Below are 19,589 nucleotides of genomic sequence, written 5' to 3'. Positions count from 1 at the left end.
GAATGCTTAATTGTATTGCTGGGTTAGTTAAGTACAAGTCAGAATATGTTGTGCTAAAACTGTGTAGATCCCTGGTCAGTCCCCACCTTGAGTACTGTGTTGCAATTTGGTTGCTGGGTCATAAGGGAAACATTGATGATGTGAGGTGCCAAAATTAGGCTAATCCTTAATGATAGATTTCCAAATGGTTAAGTTAATGTAAGATTAAGGTAGATAGAAAGGGCCCAAGTTTCCGCCCTCTGTAAAAACAGTGCCCCTCCATAAGGTGCGTTGACTTCCTGGAATAAAAAGTGCGCCGAAAACTTACCTTCTGAGTCTCCAGTCTCCTCAGGACATCTTCAAGCTCGGTGTGGCGCAGCACAAGGGGTTGGGGGCGGTGCCAGGTCCCGGCATTGAAAACCGTGCCGGGACCTCTGCACATGTGCAGTAGCTCCTCACCCGGTAGGCTGCGTGGGAGGGGCCCAAAACACGCTGGCCCGAGCCCTGGCCGAATGGGCTCCCTGGGCAAAGATCGGGACTCGGGCCTCCCTCCCGTTCAGCCACTCCCCGCCACCCCGCCTGCCTTCACGTCGTCGGTGGGGCCCCGCTCACCTGGCATCTCGCTGGGGATGAGCCCCGTCCGAAGTATCGTCGGCCCATTGAGCAGCTCTCGCTCCCTGCTCCCCCCCCCGCTCTCTTCCCCCCCCCCGCTCTCTCTTTCCCCCTCCCCCGCTCTCTCTATTTTTTCCCCCCCGCTCTCTTCCCCCCCCGCTCTCTTCCCCCCCCCCACTCTCTTTCCCCCCCCCCGCTCTCTTTCCCCCCCCCGCTCTCTTTCCCCCCCCCGCTCTCTTTCCCCCCCCCGCTCTCTTTCCCCCCCCCGCTCTCTTTCCCCCCCCGCTCTCTTTCCCCCCCCCCGCTCTCTTTCCCCCCCCCCGCTCTCTTCCCCCCCCCGCTCTCTTTCCCCCCCCCGCTCTCTTTCCCCCCCCCCCGCTCTCTTTCCCCCCCCCCGCTCTCTTTCCCCCCCCCCGCTCTCTTTCCCCCCCCCCGCTCTCTTTCCCCCCCCCCGCTCTCTTCCCCCCCCCCGCTCTCTTCCCCCCCCCGCTCTCTTCCCCCCCCCCGCTCTCTTTCCCCCCCCCCGCTCTCTTTCCCCCCCCCCGCTCTCTTTCCCCCCCCCCGCTCTCTTTCCCCCCCCCCCCCGCTCTCTTTCCCCCCCCCGCTCTCTTTCCCCCCCCCCCGCTCTCTTCCCCGCTCTCTTCCCCCCCCCCCCCGCTCTCTTCCCCCCCCCCCCCGCTCTCTTCCCCCCCCCCCCGCTCTCTTCCCCCCCCCCCGCTCTCTCCCCCCCCCCCCGCTCTCTTCCCCCCCCCCGCTCTCTTCCCCCCCCCCCCCGCTCTCTTCCCCCCCCCCCGCTCTCTTCCCCCCCCCCCCCGCTCTCTTCCCCCCCCCCCGCTCTCTTCCCCCCCCCCGCTCTCTTCCCCCCCCCCCCGCTCTCTTTCCTCCCCCCCCCGCTCTCTTTCCTCCCCCCCCCGCTCTCTTTCCTCCCCCCCCCGCTCTCTTTCCCCCCCCCCCGCTCTCTTTCCCCCCCCCCCCGCTCTCTTTCCCCCCCCCCCCCCGCTCTCTTTCCCCCCCCCCCCCGCTCTCTTTCCCCCCCCCCCCGCTCTCTTCCCCCCCCCGCTCTCTTCCCCCCCCCGCTCTCTTCCCCCCCCGCTCTCTTTCCCCCCCCCGCTCTCTTTCCCCCCCCGCTCTCTTCCCCCCCCGCTCTCTTTCCCCCCCCGCTCTCTTCCCCCCCCCCGCTCTCTTCCCCCCCCCGCTCTCTTTCCCCCCCCCGCTCTCTTTCCCCCCCCCGCTCTCTTTCCCCCCCCCGCTCTCTTTCCCCCCCCGCTCTCTTTCCCCCCCCCGCTCTCTTTCCCCCCCCCGCTCTCTTTCCCCCCCCCGCTCTCTTCCCCCCCCGCTCTCTTCCCCCCCCGCTCTCTTCCCCCCCCGCTCTCTTCTCCCCCCCGCTCTCTTCCCCCCCCCGCTCTCTTCCCCCCCCCCCGCTCTCTTCCCCCCCCCCGCTCTCTTCCCCCCCCCGCTCTCTTCCCCCCCCCGCTCTCTTCCCCCCCCCGCTCTCTTCCCCCCCCCGCTCTCTTCCCCCCCCCGCTCTCTTCCCCCCCCCGCTCTCTTCCCCCCCCCGCTCTCTTCCCCCCCCCGCTCTCTTCCCCCCCCCGCTCTCTTCCCCCCCCCCGCTCTCTTCCCCCCCCCGCTCTCTTCCCCCCCCCGCTCTCTTCCCCCCCCGCTCTCTTCCCCCCCCGCTCTCTTCCCCCCCCGCTCTCTTCCCCCCCCCGCTCTCTTCCCCCCCCCGCTCTCTTCCCCCCCCCGCTCTCTTCCCCCCCCCCGCTCTCTTCCCCCCCCCCCGCTCTCTTCCCCCCCCCGCTCTCTTCCCCCCCCCGCTCTCTTCCCCCCCCCGCTCTCTTCCCCCCCCCGCTCTCTTCCCCCCCCCGCTCTCTTCCCCCCCCCGCTCTCTTCCCCCCCCCCCCCGCTCTCTTCCCCCCCCGCTCTCTTTCCCCCCCCCCGCTCTCTTTCCCCCCCCCCGCTCTCTTTCCCCCCCCCCGCTCTCTTTCCCCCCCCCCGCTCTCTTTCCCCACCCCCGCTCTCTTTCCCCACCCCCGCTCTCTTTCCCCACCCCCGCTCTCTTTCCCCACCCCCGCTCTCTTTCCCCACCCCCGCTCTCTTTCCCCACCCCCGCTCTCTTTCCCCCCCCCCGCTCTCTTCCCCCCCCCCCGCTCTCTTCCCCCCCCCCCCCGCTCTCTTCCCCCCCCCCCGCTCTCTTCCCCCCCCCCGCTCTCTTCCCCCCCCCCGCTCTCTTCCCCCCCCCCCCCCGCTCTCTTCCCCCCCCCGCTCTCTTCCCCCCCCGCTCTCTTCCCCCCCCGCTCTCTTCCCCCCCCCCGCTCTCTTCCCCCCCCCCGCTCTCTTCCCCCCCCCCGCTCTCTTCCCCCCCCCCGCTCTCTTCCCCCCCCCGCTCTCTTCCCCCCCCGCTCTCTTCCCCCCCCCGCTCTCTTCCCCCCCCCGCTCTCTTCCCCCCCCCGCTCTCTTCCCCCCCCCCGCTCTCTCCCCCCCCCCCCGCTCTCTTCCCCCCCCCGCTCTCTTCCCCCCCCCGCTCTCTTCCCCCCCCCGCTCTCTTCCCCCCCCGCTCTCTTCCCCCCCCGCTCTCTTCCCCCCCCGCTCTCTTCCCCCCCCGCTCTCTTCCCCCCCCGCTCTCTTCCCCCCCCGCTCTCTTCCCCCCCCGCTCTCTTCCCCCCCCCGCTCTCTTCCCCCCCCCGCTCTCTTCCCCCCCCCGCTCTCTTCCCCCCCCCGCTCTCTTCCCCCCCCCGCTCTCTTCCCCCCCCCGCTCTCTTCCCCCCCCCGCTCTCTTTACCCCCCCGCTCTCTTTACCCCCCCGCTCTCTTTACCCCCCCGCTCTCTTTACCCCCCCGCTCTCTTTACCCCCCCGCTCTCTTTACCCCCCCGCTCTCTTTACCCCCCCGCTCTCTTTACCCCCCCGCTCTCTTTACCCCCCCGCTCTCTTTACCCCCCCGCTCTCTTTACCCCCCCGCTCTCTTTACCCCCCCGCTCTCTTTACCCCCCCGCTCTCTTTACCCCCCCGCTCTCTTTACCCCCCCGCTCTCTTTACCCCCCCGCTCTCTTCCCCCCCGCTCTCTTTCCCCCCCTTTCCCCTGCTCTCCTCTCTCTCTCTCCTTTTTCTCTCTCTCTCTCTCTCTCTCTCTCTCTCTCTCTCTCTCTCTCTCTCTCTCTCTCTTCCCGCTCCCCTCACCCCCCTCCTCTCGCTGTCAAAGAGACAGACACTGGGGGGACCCCGTCCCAGCATGCTGTCGGATTGCTCCCGGTGAATAGAAATAATTAAAAAAAAAATTTTTGATTGATTTATTTATCATTGATGATGGCTCTTTATTTGAAAAAGTGAAATGAAACTATTCTAACTCACTAGAACTGGAGCAAACTAAATGCTGAGAATTGCAATTTCTAAGATGCTCCATTCTAAACTAGTTGCTCCAAAAAAATAGGAGCAACTCAGGCCAAAACTTGACCCCAGAGAAACTATTTCCTCTGGTGGGTAAGTCCGGAACAAGGGACAATAATAAAGTTAGAGCTAGGCCGTTCAGGGGTGATGTCAGGAAGCACTTCTGCACACAAACTTTAGTGGAAATCCAGAACTTTCTCCCCCAAAAAGCTGTTGAGGCTGGGGGTCAGTTGAAAATTTCAAAACTGAGACTGGTAAATTTTTATTAGGCAAGGGTAATAAGGGTCTCAGAACCAGGGCGGGTAGATGAAGTTGAGATACAAATCAGCCATGATGTAATTGAATGACTGAACAGGCTCAATGGGCTGAATGGCCTCCTCCTGTTCCTATGTAAGATTGCTTGCAGGCATAGATCTAGGCCGAGAGGGAGTGATGTTGAAATTTGTTGATACTAAAGTGGGAGGTACAGTTAATTCTTTAGAAAGCCAAAGGAAGCTGCTGGCTGGAATCGCATTTTCCGAAACAATTATCCTTCCACCTACTCTTAAATAGATAATTATGTAAATTTATCTTCTAATTAATTTCTTCGTTTTCTGGTCTTCCGTGTTGTTGAGCTGTGATTATTTCAAGATTGTTTCCGGCTGCGTTTGTGGCTCTCATCAGCTGTTATCCAATTCAGATCAATGGGTTGGGGAGAAATGTTTAACATGCATTTTTGCTCTGAAATGTGAATGAATCCCTTGCTTCGACAGAAGGAAGAAACTGCATTTAAGCAGTGCCTTAAATACTCAGGACATCCCAAAGCAAACTGCAACCAATGAGTTACTTCAGAAATGCAATACGTAGGCAAATGTGGAAGCGATGTGCACGCAACAAGGTCCCACAAACAACAAAAGAGTAACTCGGAACTGAAGGATATCCTTATGTCAGGAAATTGTGTTAGGGAAATTGATGGGTTTGAAGGCTGATAAATCCACAGGGCCTGATAGTCTGCATCCCAGAGTACTTAAGGAAATGGCCTTCGAAATAGTGGATGCATTGGTGGTCATTTCCCAACATTCTATGAACTCTGGATCAGTTCCTATGGACTGGAGGGTAGCTAATGTAACCCCATTTTTTTAAAAAGGAGGGAGAGAGAAAACAGGGAATTATAGACCGATTAGTCTGACATTGGTAGTGGGGAAAATGTTGGAATCAATTATTAAAGATGTAATAGCAGCGCATTTGTAAAGCAGTGACAGGATTGGTTCAAGTCAGCATGAATTTATGAAAGGGAAATCATGCTTGACAAATAGAAACATAGAAACATAGAAAATAGGTGCAGGAGCAGGCCATTCAGCCCTTCTAGCCTGCACCGCCATTCAATGAGTTCATGGCTGAACATGAAACTTCAGTACACCCTTCCTGCTTTCACGCCATACCCCTTGATCCCCCGAGTAGTAAGGACTTCATCTAACTCCCTTTTGAATATATTTAGTGAATTGGCCTCAACTACTTTCTGTGGTAGAGAATTCCACAGGTTCACCACTCTCTGGGTGAAGAAGTTTCTCCTCATCTCGGTCCTAAATGGCTTACCCCTTATCCTTAGACTGTGACCCCTGGTTCTGGACTTCCCCAACATTGGGAACATTCTTCCTGCATCCAACCTGTCCAAACCCGTCAGAATTTTAAACGTTTCTATGAGGTCCCCCCTCACTCTTCTGAACTCCAGTGAATACAAGCCCAGTTGATCCAATCTTTCTTGATAGGTCAGTCCCACCATCCCGGGAATCAGTCTGGTGAATCTTCGCTGCACTCCCTCAATAGCAAGAATGTCCTTCCTCAAGTTAGGAGACCAAAACTGTACACAATACTCCAGGTGTGGCCTCACCAAGGCCCTGTACAACTGTAGCAACACCTCCCTGCCCCTGTACTCAAATCCCCTTGCTATGAAGGCCAACATGCCATTTGCTTTCTTAACCGCCTGCTGTACCTGCATGCCAACCTTCAATGACTGATGTACCATGACACCCAGGTCTCGTTGCACCTTCCCTTTTCCTAATCTGTCACCATTCAGATAATAGTCTGTCTCTCTGTTTTTACCACCAAAGTGGATAAACTCACATTTATCCACATTATACTTCTTCTAGAATTTTTTGAGGATGTAACTAATAGAGTGGACAAGGGAGAACCAGTGGATGTGGTGTATTTGGACTTTCAAAGGGCTTTTGACAAGGTACCACACAAGATTAGTGTGCAAAATTAAAGCACATGGTATTGGGGGTAATGTATTTACGTGGATTGAAAACTGGTTGGCAGACAGGAAGCAAATGAGTAGGAATAAACAGGTCCTTTTCCGAATGGCAGGCAGTGACTAGTGGGGTACCGCAAGGTTCGGTGTTGGGACCCCAGCTATTTACAATATACATTAATGATTTAGATGAAGGAATTGAATGTAATATCTCCAAGTTTGCAGATGATAGTCGGCTGGGTGGCGGTGTGAGCTGTGAGGAGGATGCTAAGAGACTGCAGGGTGACTTGGACAGCTTAAGTGAGTAGGTAAATGCATGGCAGATGCAGTATAATGTGAGATTATCCACTTTGGTGGCAAAAACAGGAAGGCAGAATATTATCTGAATGGTGACAGATTAGGAAAAGGGGAGGTGCAACGAGACCTAGGTGTCATGGTACATCAGTCATTGAAAGTTGGCATGCAGGTACAGCATTGTCTTCATAGCGAAAGAATTTGAGTATAGGAGTATGGAGGTCTTATTGCAGTTGTGTACAGTTTTGTGCACACCTTGAATATTGTGTACAGTTTTGGTCTCCTAATCTGAGAAAGGACATTCTTGCTATTGAGGGAGTGCAGCAAAGGTTCTCTAGACTGATTTCCAGGATGGCAGGACTGACATATGAAGAAAGACTGGATCGACCAGGCTTATATTCACTGGAATTTTATAAGAATGAGAGGGGCTCTCATAGAAACATATAAAATTCTGACGGGATTGGACAGGTTAGATGCAGGAAGAATTTTTCCGATGTTGGGGAAGTCCAGAACCAGGGGTCACAGTCTAAGGATAAGGGGTAAGCCATTTAGGACCAAGATGAGGAGAAACTTCTTCACTCAGAGAATTGTGAACCTGTGGAATTCTCTACCACAGAAAGTTGTTGAGGCCAGTTCGTTAGATATATTCAAAAGGGAGTTAGATGTGACCCTTATGGCTAAAGGGATCAAGGGTTATGGAGAGAAATCAGGAATGGGGTACTGAAGTTGCATGATCAGCCATGATCATATTGAATGGTGGTGCAGGCTCGAAGGGCCGAATGGCCTACTCCTGCATCTATTTTCTAGGTTTCTATATAATCCATTTTTATTATAATGTATAGGGAGGAATGTTGGCCAGGACACTAGGAGAACTCCACTCCTCTTTAAATAGTGCAATGAGATCTTTTACTTCCACCTCAGCAAGCAGACAGGGCCCCTGTCTCACCCCAAAGGTGGCACCTGCAATGGTGCAACACTCCACCAGTGGTGTGCTGAAGTTTTATCAGTGTTTGCAAGGTTGTCTTTCATTGTGCTAGCTGGTGTCTGTGTTGTTGCAGAACTTTGTACTTTATCAAAATGTGACTTTTATGTGCTGTGTCTATAATCTGTGTTTTCTCTGATGTTGCAGACAGTACTGATTTATGTTGCTGTGTTTTAGAATATTTCCCCATGATGTATAAAAGCCTATATTTAAGTGCTGTCAGCCATTTATTTATAGGCGTAGGTTTGCTTTGCTGAGCAATTTTTTGGGGGTTATTTTGAGAGGTTTCCACACATGTAATACACTCAGCCTGGTTAACTGTTTCCAATCCAAACTGCTGAGAAATTCACACAGGAAAGACAGGCTAACAAAGCAGTTAATAAAGCTTATGGGATCCTGGGTTTTATAAACAAAGGCATAGAGTACAAAAGCCAGGAAGTTATGCTACACCTATATAAAACACGAGTTCGAGTATTGTGTCCAATTCTGGGCACCACACTTTAGGAAGGACGTGAAGGCTTTGGAGAGGGTACAGAAGAGATTTACTAGAATTGTTCCAGGGATGAGGGATTACAGTTACTTGGATAGACTGGAGAAGTTGGGTTGTTCTCCTTCGAGCAGAGAAGGGAGATTTGATGGAGGTGTTTAAAATCATGAAGGGTTTAGATAGAGTAAATAAAGAGAAACTGTTTCCAACGGCTGACGAGTCGATAACCAGAGAGCACAGATTTAAGGTGATTGGCTAAAGAACCAGAGGCGACATGAGGAAAAACTTTTTTATTGCAACGAGTGACTAGGATTTGGAATGCACTGCCTGATAGGGTGGTGGATTGAGATTCAATAGTAGGGAATTGAATAAATACTTGAAGGAGAAAAAGATTGCAGGGATATGGGTCAAGAGCCAGGGAGTGGGACTAACTGGATTACTCTTCAAACGAGCCGGTGCAGATTTGATGGGCCGAATGGCCTCCTTCTGTGCTATAATATTCTATGTAGGATCTTGCGGAGGCATCGCTGGTGGTATTTCTCCAGCGATTTGAGGTGTGTACTGTACATGGTGCATGTCTCTGAGCCATGCAGGAGGGCAGGTATTACTACAGCACTGTAGACCATGAGCTTGGTAGTAGATTTCAGGGCCTGGTCTTTGAACACTCTTTTCCTCAGATGGCCAAAGATTGCGCTGGTGCACTGGAGGCAGTATTGAATATCCTCATCAATGTCTGCTTTTGTTGATAAGAGGCTCCCAAGGTATGGGAAATGGTACACGTTGTCCAGGGCCGCGCATGGATATTGATGATGCGGTAAGATCCTACAAATCCCCTGGGAGGACAGATGCATCAACATTAGCGCCCTTGACCAGACCAACATCCCCAGCATTGAAGCACTGACCACACTTGATCAGCTCTGGTGGGCAGGCCACATTGTCTGCATGCCAGACACAAGATTCTCAAAGCAAGTGCTCTACTCAGAACTCCTTCATGGCAAACGAGCCAAAGGTGGACAGAGGAAACGTTACAAGGACACGCTTAGAGCCTCCCTGATAAAGTGCAACATCCCCACCGACACTTGGGCGTCCCTAAGAAATTAGGGACGCATGCAATAAAGGTACAGCAGTTATCATGGGTGACTTTAATCTACATATTGATTGGGCTAACCAAACTGGTAGCAATGCGGTGGAGGAGGATTTCCTGGAGTGTATTCGGGATGGTTTTCTACACCAATATGTCGAGGAACCAACTAGGGAGCTGGCCTTCCTAGACTGGGTGATGTGTAATGAGAAAGGACTAATTAGCAATCTTGTTGTGCGAAGCCCCTTGGGGAAGATTGACCATAACATGGTAGAATTCTTTATTAAGATGAAGAGTGACACAGTTAATTCAGAAACTAAGGTCCTGAACTTAAGGAAAGGTAACTTCGATGGTTTGAGGCAAGAATTGGCTAGAATAGACTGGCAAATGATACTTAAAGGTGGATAGGCAATGGCAAACATTTAAAGATCACATGGATGAACTTCAGCAATTGTACATCTCTGTCTGGAGTAAAAATAAAATGGGGAAGTTGGCTCAACCGTGGCTAACAAAGGAAATTAAGGATAGTGTTAAATCCATGGAAGAGGCATATAAATTGGCCAGAAAAAGCAGCAAACCAGAGGACTGGGAGAAATTTAGAATTCAGCAGAGGAGGACAAAGGGTTTAATTATGAGGGGGAAAATAGAGTACGAGAAGAAGCTTGCCGGGAACATAAAAATTGACTGCAAAAGCTTCTATAGATATGTGAAGACAAACGTAGGTCACTTGCAGTCGGATTCAGGTGAATTTATAATGGGGAACAAAGAAATGGCAGACCAATTGAACAAATACTTGGTTCTGTCTTCACGAAGGAAGACACTAATAACCTTCTGGAAGTACCAGGCGACCGAGGGTCTAGTGAGAAGGAGGAACTGAAGGATATCCTTATCAGGCTGGAAATTGTGTTAGGGAAATTGATGGGATTGAAGGCCGATAAATCCCCGGGGCCTGATAGTCTGCATCCCAGAGTGCTCAAGGAAGTGGCCCTAGAAATAGTGGATGCATTGGTGATCATTTTCCAACAGTCTATCGACTCTGGATCAGTTCCTATGGACTGGAGGGTTGCTAATGTAACATCACTTTTTAAAAAGGGAGGGAGAGAGAAAGCGGGTAATTATAGATCGGTTAGCCTGACATCAGTAGTTGGTAAAATGTTGGAATCAATTATTAAGGATGAAATAGCAGCGCATTTGGAAAGCAGTGATAGGATCGTTCTAAGTCAGCATGGATTTATGAAGGGAAATCACGCTTGACAAATCTTCTGGAATTTTTTGAGGCTGTAACTAGTAGAGTGGACAAGGGAGAACCAGTGGATGTGGTGTATTTGGACTTTCAAAAGGCTTTTGACAAGGTCCCACACAAGAGATTGGTGTGCAAAATTAAAGCACATGGTATTGGGGGTAATATTCTGACGTGGATAGAGAACTGATTGGCAGACAGGAAGCAGAGAGTCGGGATAAACGGGTCCTTTTCAGAATGGCAGGCAGTGACTAGTGGGGTGCCACAGGGCTCAGCGCTGGGACCCCAACTCTTTACAATATATATATTAATGATTTAGATGAAGGAATTGAGTGTAATATCTCCAAGTTTGCAGATGACACTAAACTGGGTGGCAGTGTGAGCTGTGAGGGACGCTAAGAGGCTGCAGGGTGACTTGGACAGGTTAGGTGAGTGGGCAAATTCATGGCAGATGCAGTATAATGTGGATAAATGTGAGATTATCCACTTTGGGGGCAAAAACGCGAAGACAGAATATTATCTGAATGGCAGCAGATTAGGAAAAGGCAAGGTGCAACGAGACCTGGGTGTCATGGTTCATCAGTCATTGAAAGTTGGCATACAGGTACAGCAGGCGGTGAAGAAGGCAAATGGTATGTTGGTCTTCATAGCTGGGGGATTTGAGTATAGGAGCAGGGAGGTCTTACTGCAGTTGTACAGGACCTTGGTGAGGCCTCACCTGGAATATTGTGTTCAGTTTTGGTCTCCTAATCGGAGGAAGGACATTCTTGCTATTGAGGGATTGCAGCGAAGGTTCACCAGACTGATTCCCGGACTGACATATGAGGAGAGATTGGATCAACTGGGCCTTTATACATTGGAGTTTAGACGGATGAGAGGAGATCTCATAGAAACATATAAGATTCTGACGGGATGGGACAGGTTAGATGCGGGTCGAATGTTCCCGATGTTGGGGAAGTCCAGAACCAGGGGACACAGTCTTAGGATAAGGGGTAGGCCATTTAGGACTGAGATGAGGAGAAACTTCCTCTCACAGAGAGTTGTTAACCTGTGGAATTCCCTGCCGCAGAGAGTGGGTGATGCCAGTTCATTGGATATATTCAAGAGGGAGTTAGATATGGCCCTTATGACTAAAGGGATCAAGGGGTATGGAGAGAAAGCAGGAAAGTGGTACTGAGAGAATGATCAGCCATGATCTTTTGAATGGTGGTGCAGGCTTGAAGGGCCGAATGGCCGACTCCTGCACCTATTTTCTATGTTTCTATGTTTCTTACCCTCAACGACTGTCTGTCCCATCTGTGGCAGGGACTGTGGTTCTTGTATAGGACTGTTTAGCCACCTAAGGACTCATTCTAAGAGTGGAAGCAAGTCTTCCTCGATTCCGAGGGACTGCTTATGATAATGATGATGAGATGATGACTATTCTATGATTCTGTGTGTTGGCCTATGTCACAAAGAATAAATTCCTAATATGCATTTTTATTACAACTTTTGTATTGAGCTATTTTTCATTATTTCTCATAGATGTTCTAAACCTGCTTCTGTATCACATGTAATGAATGTCTGTGGTTTCCTCCTTTATTGTATCCCTCAATGCTAACTATCCCATGATACCCTTTGTGCAAAGCTTACTTGCATAACGCATTATCCTACACCAATCATGCTAGGTACTAAGCTTAGCCTATATGAGCACATGTTAAACTGACCATCAAATTGCACCTTTCAGCAGCTGTTGTCCCAATTCTTGGAGTTTCCTTAATGGCTTTGTGATGGGCATTAGCCTTCGATGTGGCAAAGGGATAACTTTTCACACATCCCAGCTCTAGATGTCCCAATCCAATGTCACATTGCAGTCTTAGTGGTTTAATTATGTCCAGCCTTTTCTATTGACTTACAGAATTGTGCTCCTAAAACTTCTCAGCTGTAGCGACTGTAACTCTGCAGTGGATGAGTTGATATAACCCTTAGTTTTATCCTGTACCTATTGTCACATTCCAAGCATAGAATTTCAGAAAAAAGTTAATGTATTTTAAGATCAGCTTGTTTTTGAGGTTGATGAACATTTGACTTCTGGTATGTATAAAGTTAACAACTTTTGTTGCTTTAAGATTTAATTTGTTATGACTTTGGTGTATGTTTGGTGAGAACATAAGAGCTAGGAGCAGGAGTAGGCCATTCTACCCTTGAGCCTGCTCCGTCATTCAATGAGATCATGGCTGATCTCTAGATTCCATTAATATCCAAAAATCTATCGATCTCTGTCTTGAATATACTCAAAGACTGAGCCTCCACAGCCCTCTGAAGTAGAGAATGCCAAAGATTCACCACCCTCTGAGCGAAGAAGTTTCTCTTCAGTTCAGTCCTAATTGGCCGATCCCTTATTCTGAGACTGTGACCCCTGGTTCTAGACTCCTTAACCAAAGGACACATCCTCACTGCACCTACCCTGTCCAGCCCTGTATCAATGAGATCACCTCTCATTCTTCTAAACTCTAGAGAATTTCGGCCTATTCTACTCGATTTCTCCTCAGAAGACAATCCGCGCGCCCCCCCCACCCCCCCAATCCCAGGAATCAGTCTGCACTCCCTCAATCGTAAGTATATCCTTCCTTGGGTAAGAAGACCAAAACTGTACACACTGCTCCAGGTGCGGTCTCACCAGGGCTCCATATAATTGCAGTAAGGCATCTTTACTCTTTTATACTCAAATTCTCTTGTAATAAAGGCCAACATACCATTTGCTTTCTTAATTGCTAGCTTTACCTGCATGTTTGTGGAGGCAGAGCGGCAACATCGGAGAGGCCTATAAAAGGTCCAACGTCGCCTGGGAACAGCTGGAATTCGTGGAGGCGGAGCGACAGCATCGGAGAGGCCTATAAAAGGCCCAACGTCGTCGGGGAGCAGCGGGAATTCGGGAAGGCGGAGTGGCAGCATTGGAGAGGGCTATAAAAGGCCCAACGTCATCGGGGAGCAGCAGGAGTTCATGGAGGCGGAGCGGCAGCATCGGGGAGGCCTATAAAAGGCCCGACGTTGTCGGGGAGGCCAGCGGGAGTTCATGGAAGTGGAGCGGCAGCTTCGGGGAGCAGTGGGAGTTCGTGGAGGTGGAGCGGTAGAGTTGGGGAGGCCAGCCGGTGCAGGTGCAGGGAGAGAAGGCAAAAAAGAAGTAGAAAGAAAGAAGGGTAACGTCACAGCCAAGGGGGTAAGTGATTGGTGAGTAGTTTTTCTTTTTCTTTTCCTTTATCAATAGGTAACCTTTATCATTGTTGTTGCCAAATTAAGTTAATCTAGGGTTATGTCATGGCAGGAGAGCTCGGACACGCGTCATGCTCCTCCTGTGCTATGTGGGAAGTCAGAGACGCTCCCAGTGTCCCTGACGACTACATGTGCAGGAAGTGTATCCGGCTGCAGCTCCTGACAAGACCGCATTGCGTCACTGGAGCTGCGGGTGGATTTACACTGGAGCATCCGCGATGCTGAGGATGTCGTGAATAGCACATTTAGTGAGTTGGCCACACCGCAGGTAAAGGTTACACAGCCAGATAGGGGATGGGTGACCAACAGGAAGAGCAGTGGAAGGAAGGTCGTGCACGGGTGCCCTGCGGTCATCCCCCTGCAAAACAACGACACTGCTTTGGGTACTGTTGAGGAGGATGACTCATCAGGGGAGAGCAGCAGCAGCCAAGTTCATGGCACCGTGGGTGGCTCTGCTGGACAGGAGGGCAGGAAAAAGAGTGGGAGAGCTATAGTGGTATGGGATTCTATTGTAAGGGGAATAGATGGACGTTTCTGCGGCCGCAATCTAGACTCCAGGACGGTATGTTGCCTCCCTGGTGCAAGGGTCAAGGATGTCTCGGAGCGGCTGCAGGACATTTTGAAGGGGAAGGGGGAGGGTGAACAGCCAGTTGTCGTGGTGCATATAGGTACCAACGATATAGGTAAAAAAACGGGATGAGGTCCTACAAGATGAATTTAGGGAGCTAGGAACTAAATTTAAAAAGTAGGACCTCAAAGGTAGTAATCTCAGGATTGCTACCAGTGCCACATGCTAGTCAGAGTAGGAATAGCAGGATAGCTCGGATGAATACGTGGCTTGAGGAGTGGTGCAGAAGGGAGGGATTCAAATTCCTGGGACATTGGAACTGGTTCTGGGGAAGTGGGAGCAGTACAAACCGGACGGTCTGCATGTGGACAGGACCGGAACCAATGTCCTTGGGGGAGTGTTTGCTAATGCTGTTGGGGAGTGGTTAAACTAATATGGCAGGGATATGGGAATCTATACAGGGAAACCGAGGGAAGTAGAATGGTGGCAGAAGCAAAAGATAGAAAGAAGAAAAGTGAAAGTGGAGGACAGAGAAACCCAAAGCAAAAAGGGCCACATTATAGCAAAATTCTAAAGGGGCAAAGTGTGTTTAAAAAGGCAAGCCTGGAGGCTCTGTGCCTCAATGCAAGGGGTATTTGTAATAAGGTGGATGAATTAACTGCGCAGGCAGCAAGTAATGATATGATATAATTGGCATCACGGAGACATGACTCCAGGGTGACCAAGGCCGGGAACTCAACATCCAGGGGTATTCAACATTCAGGAACGATAGACAGAAAGGAAAAGGAGGTGGATGGCATTGCTGGTTAAAGAGGAAATTAACGCAATAGTAAGGAAGGACATTAGCTTGGATGATGTGGAATCGGTATGGGTGGAGCTACGGAATACCAAAAGGGCAGAAAACGCTAGTGAGAGTTGTCTTCGGACCATCAAAAAGTAGTAGTGAGATTGGGGACAGCATTAAACAAGAAATTAGGGATGCATGCAATAAAGGTATAGCAGTTATCATCGGCGACTTTAATCTACATATTGATTGGGTTAACCAAACTGGTAGCAATGCGGTGGAGGAGGATTTCCTGGAGTGTATTAGGGATGGTTTTCTAGACCAATATGTCGTGGAACCAACTAGAGAGCTGGCCATCCTAGACTGGGAGATGTGTAATGAGAAAGGACTAATTAGCAATCTTGTTGTGCAAGGCCCCTTGGGGAAGAGTGACCATAATATGGTAGAATTCTTTATTAAGATGGAGAGTGACACAGTTAATTCAGAGACTAGGGTTCTGAACTTAAGGAAAAGTAACTTTGATGGTATGAATTGGCTAGAATAAACTGGCGAATGATATTTAAAGGGTTGATGGTGGATAGGCAATGGCAAACATTTAAAGATCACATGGATGAACTTCAACAATTGTACATCCCTGTCTGGAGTAAAAATAAAGCGGGGAAGGTGGCTCAACCATGGCTAACGAGGGAAATTAAGGATAGTGTTAAATCCAAGGAAGAGGCATATAAATTGGCCAGAAAAAGCAGCACACCTGAGGACTGAGAGAATTTTACAATTCAGCAGAGGAGGTCAAAGGATTTAATTAGGAGGTGGAAAATAGAGTATGAGAAGAAGCTTGCTGGGAACATAAAAATTGACTGCAAAAGCTTCTCTAGATATGTGAAGAGAAAAAGATTCGTGAAGACAAACGTAGGTCCTTTGCAGTCAGATTCAGGTGAATTTATAATGGGGAACAAAGAAATGGCAGACCAGTTGAACAAATACTTTGGTTCTGTCTTCACGAAGGAAGACATAAATAACCTTCCGGAAATACTAGGAGACTGAGGGTCTAATGAGAAGGAGGAACTGAAGGAAAGCCTTATTAGGTGGGAAATTGTGTTCGGAAAATTGATGGGATTGAAGGACGATAAATTCCCGGTGCCTGATCGTCTGCATCCCAGAGTACTTAAGGAAGTGGCCCTAGAAATAGTGGATGCATTGGTGATCATTTTTCAACAGTCGATCGACTCTGGATCAGTTCCTATGGACTGGAGGGTAGCTAATGTAACACCACTTTTTAAGAAAGGAGGGAGAGAGAAAACAGATAATTATAGACAGGTTAGCCTGAGATCAGTAGTGGGGAAAATGTTGGAATCAGTTATTAAGGATGAAATAGCAGCGCATTTGGAAAGCAGTGACAGGATCGGTCCAAGTCAGCATGGATTTATGAAAGAGAAATCATGCTTGACAAATCTTCTAGAATTTTTTGAGACTGTAACTAGTAGAGTGGACAGGGGAGAACCAGTGGATGTGTGGCCGATTTGGACTTTCAAAAGGCTTTTGACAAGGTCCCACACGAGAGATTGGTGTGCAAAATTAAAGCACATGGTATTGGGGGTAATGTACTAACGTGGATAGAGAACTGGTTGGCAGACAGGAAGCAGAGAGCCGGGATAAATGGGTCCTTTTCAGAATGGCAGGCAGTGACTCGTGGGGTGCCGCAGGACTCAGTGATGGGACCTCAGCTAGTTACAATATACATTAATGATTGAGATGAAGGAATTGAGTGTAACATCTCCACGTTTGCAGATGACACCAAGCTGGGTGGCGGTGTGAGCTGTGAGGAGGACGCTAAGAGGCTGCAGGGTGACTTGGACAGGTTAGGTGAGTGGGCAAATTCATGGCAGATGCAGTATAATGTGGATAAATGTGAGGTTATCCACTTTGGTGGCAGAATATTATCTGAATGGCAGCAGGTTAGGAAAAGTGAAGGTGCAACGAGACCTGAGTATCATGGTACATCAGTCATTGAAAGTTGGCATACAGGTACAGCAGGCGGTGAAGAAGGCAAATGGTATGTTGGCCTTCATAGGTGGGGGATTTGAGTATAGGAGCAGGGAGGTCTTACTGCAGTTGTAAAGGGCCTTGGTGAGGCCTCACCTGGAATATTGTGTTCAGTTTTGGTCTCCTAATCTGAGGAAGGATGTTCTTGAAATTGAGGGAGTGCAGCGAAGGTTTACCAGACTGATTCCCGGGATGGCAGGACTGACATATGAGGAGATACTAGATTGACTGGACCTGTATTCACTGGAGTTTAGAAGGATGAGAGGGGATCTCATAGAAACATACAAAATTCCGATGGGACTGGACAGGTTAGATGCAGGAAGAATGTTCCCGATGTTGGGGAAGTCCAGAACCAGGGGACATACTCTAAGGATAAGGGGTCAGCCATTTCGGTCTGAGATAAGGAGAAACGTCTTCACTCAGAGTTGTTAACCTGTGGAATTCCCTACTGCAGGGAGTTGTTGATGATAGTTCATTGGATATATTCAAGAGAGAGTTAGATATGGCCCTTATGGATAAAGGAATCAATGGGTATGGAGAGAAAGCAGGAAAGGGGTACTGAGGTAAACGATCAGCCATGATCTTATTGAATGGTGGTGCAGGCTCGAAGGGCCGAATGGCCTACTCCTGGACCCATTTTCTATGTTTCTATGTTTCCTTTGTGATTTGTGTACAAAGACATCCAGGTCCCTCTGAACAGCAACATTTCCCAATCTCTCTCCATTTAAAAAATACCCTGCGTTTCTATTTTTCTTACCAAAGTGGATAACTTCACATTTCTCCACATTATATTTCATGTGCCATGTTCTTGCCCACTTATTTAGCCTGTCTATAATCACCTTGAAGTATCTTTGCATCCTCCTCACAACTTACATTCCCACCTAGCTTTGCATCATCAACAAACTTGGATATATTACATTTGGTCCCCTCATCTAAATCATTGATATAGATTGTGAATAGTTGGAGCCCAAACCCAGATCCTTGCGGCACCCCACTAGTTGCAGCCTGCCAACCCAAAAAATGACCCATTTATTCCAACTCTCTCTTTTCTTTCCGTTAACCAATCCTCAGTCCATGCTAGTATATTACCCCCAATCCCATGAGCCCTCATTTTGTTCAATAACCTCATGTGTGACACCTCATCGAATGCCTTCTGAAAATCCAAACACACCACATCCACTGGTACTCATTTTACTAATCTGTTAGTTACAATCTCAAAAAACTCTTCACAGATTTGTCAAACATGATTTTGCTTTCATAAATCCATGTTGACTCTGCCCAATCCGTAATTCCGTAGTTGTGCAGAAGGGAAATTATTGCATGCAAGATGAAAAAAATAAGCATAGCTAAGACCCATGAGGGTATGAGTAATAATCTGTAGCAAGTGTATTGAGTTGAAAAAGAAGCAGCGAGCCTGGAGACCATCTTGGCAAGTTTTCTTGCCACTTTCGTTTTGACCTATTGTGCATCTTATTGTGTTTGCAGACGGACTGGATGGTGAACATTGGTGAACAAGCATTAGACATATGCATCGTGTCGTTTAATCAAGCTGCTTCCTCTATATTAGTACTTGGTGAGAGAAACCTCTTCTCCTTTAAGGAAAATGGGCAGCTTCGCTTCATGAAAAAACTGGAATACAATCCAAGCTGCTTCTTGCCATATACCTCAGGTATGTAAAGTTAATACAGTTCACAGATAAGTACAGATGTGGGATACCATTCCGCACACATAGCTCACGCTTCCATAGAAAATTATGGAAATCATTTAAAGATTGTTTTAACTAATGTAAATCTCTCCATGTTGCCATATCTGAGATTGCTAAAAATTGGCATGGTTGATGCATGTAGTCACAAAGGAAGCTGCCAAGAAGTGAATGTGGTTATGACCTATAATCAAACCATTCTACATTTTCAATTGATAATTTTGGGGAAATTAAAAATGGGTAAAATGCCAAGATTTCCCCCTAACTTGATGTCATCAATTTTGGCTGCAAATCGAAACCTTGAGTCCTCTACTTTGGATCCCAAGCAAAGAGACGATCCTTCTTCCTGAAGACCAAGTTATTCATGGTAAATGGAGATAACAAAGAAAATAGGAAACATTTTCTAAATTAAAAGCAGATTAAAATTCTTGCTGATGGCCGATATCTGCATGTTGTGTCACAAGTAACCTGATGCAGTCTCTCAACCATCCTTACTGTTTAAGCTCGTTTAGGGGAATCAATCCTGACTGTTAGAGTGCAAGTTACTGACTTGGATGAAACATGACATTAACATGTTAAGTAAAATTACAAAAAGTTACTTCAGTATACATTAGTTTAGAATTATATTCGTGTGAATAGTTAATTTGTTAATATAATAATCTTTAATTCCATTTTTCAAAAAAGTGGGAGTGGGAAACGATAGGTTTCTGGTTGGCTTCATTTATAACCCTGTACTCAAAGTGACTGCAAGATGGCAATGTCCATAGAATTTACAACATGGAAACACGACATTTTGGTCCAGTGGGGTCTGTGTTGGCGTTTACCTTCCACATGAGAAAGTAGATCTAATTGCATTTACCCTCCCTTTTTCCATATCCCTTCAACCCTTTTTCCTTCATCTACTGATCCAATCTACTATTGAATATTGATACAGTCTCTGCCTCAACCACGAA

The 19,589-nt window shown here is 48.8% G+C and overlaps 1 protein-coding gene across 3 annotated transcripts in view; it reads left to right on the top strand.

Moving 5' to 3' along the window:
* The window catches only part of bbs9 (Bardet-Biedl syndrome 9), an 852,590-nt gene that overhangs the window by 72,730 nt on the left and 760,271 nt on the right, over nucleotides 1–19,589 (top strand). For all 3 annotated transcript variants that reach the window (XM_070889198.1, XM_070889191.1, XM_070889207.1), the window contains exon 8: nucleotides 18,420–18,603. In XM_070889198.1, coding sequence (XP_070745299.1) covers nucleotides 18,420–18,603 — 184 coding nt within the window. The remainder of the gene's footprint in view (nucleotides 1–18,419; nucleotides 18,604–19,589) is intronic.

The sequence above is a fragment of the Pristiophorus japonicus genome, chromosome 1 (assembly GCF_044704955.1).
Source record: "Pristiophorus japonicus isolate sPriJap1 chromosome 1, sPriJap1.hap1, whole genome shotgun sequence".
In the NCBI taxonomy this organism is placed as follows: Eukaryota; Metazoa; Chordata; class Chondrichthyes; family Pristiophoridae; genus Pristiophorus; species Pristiophorus japonicus.
The sequence above is the reverse complement of the archived record's forward strand: the minus strand, read 5'-3'. Positions and strand labels throughout refer to the sequence as shown.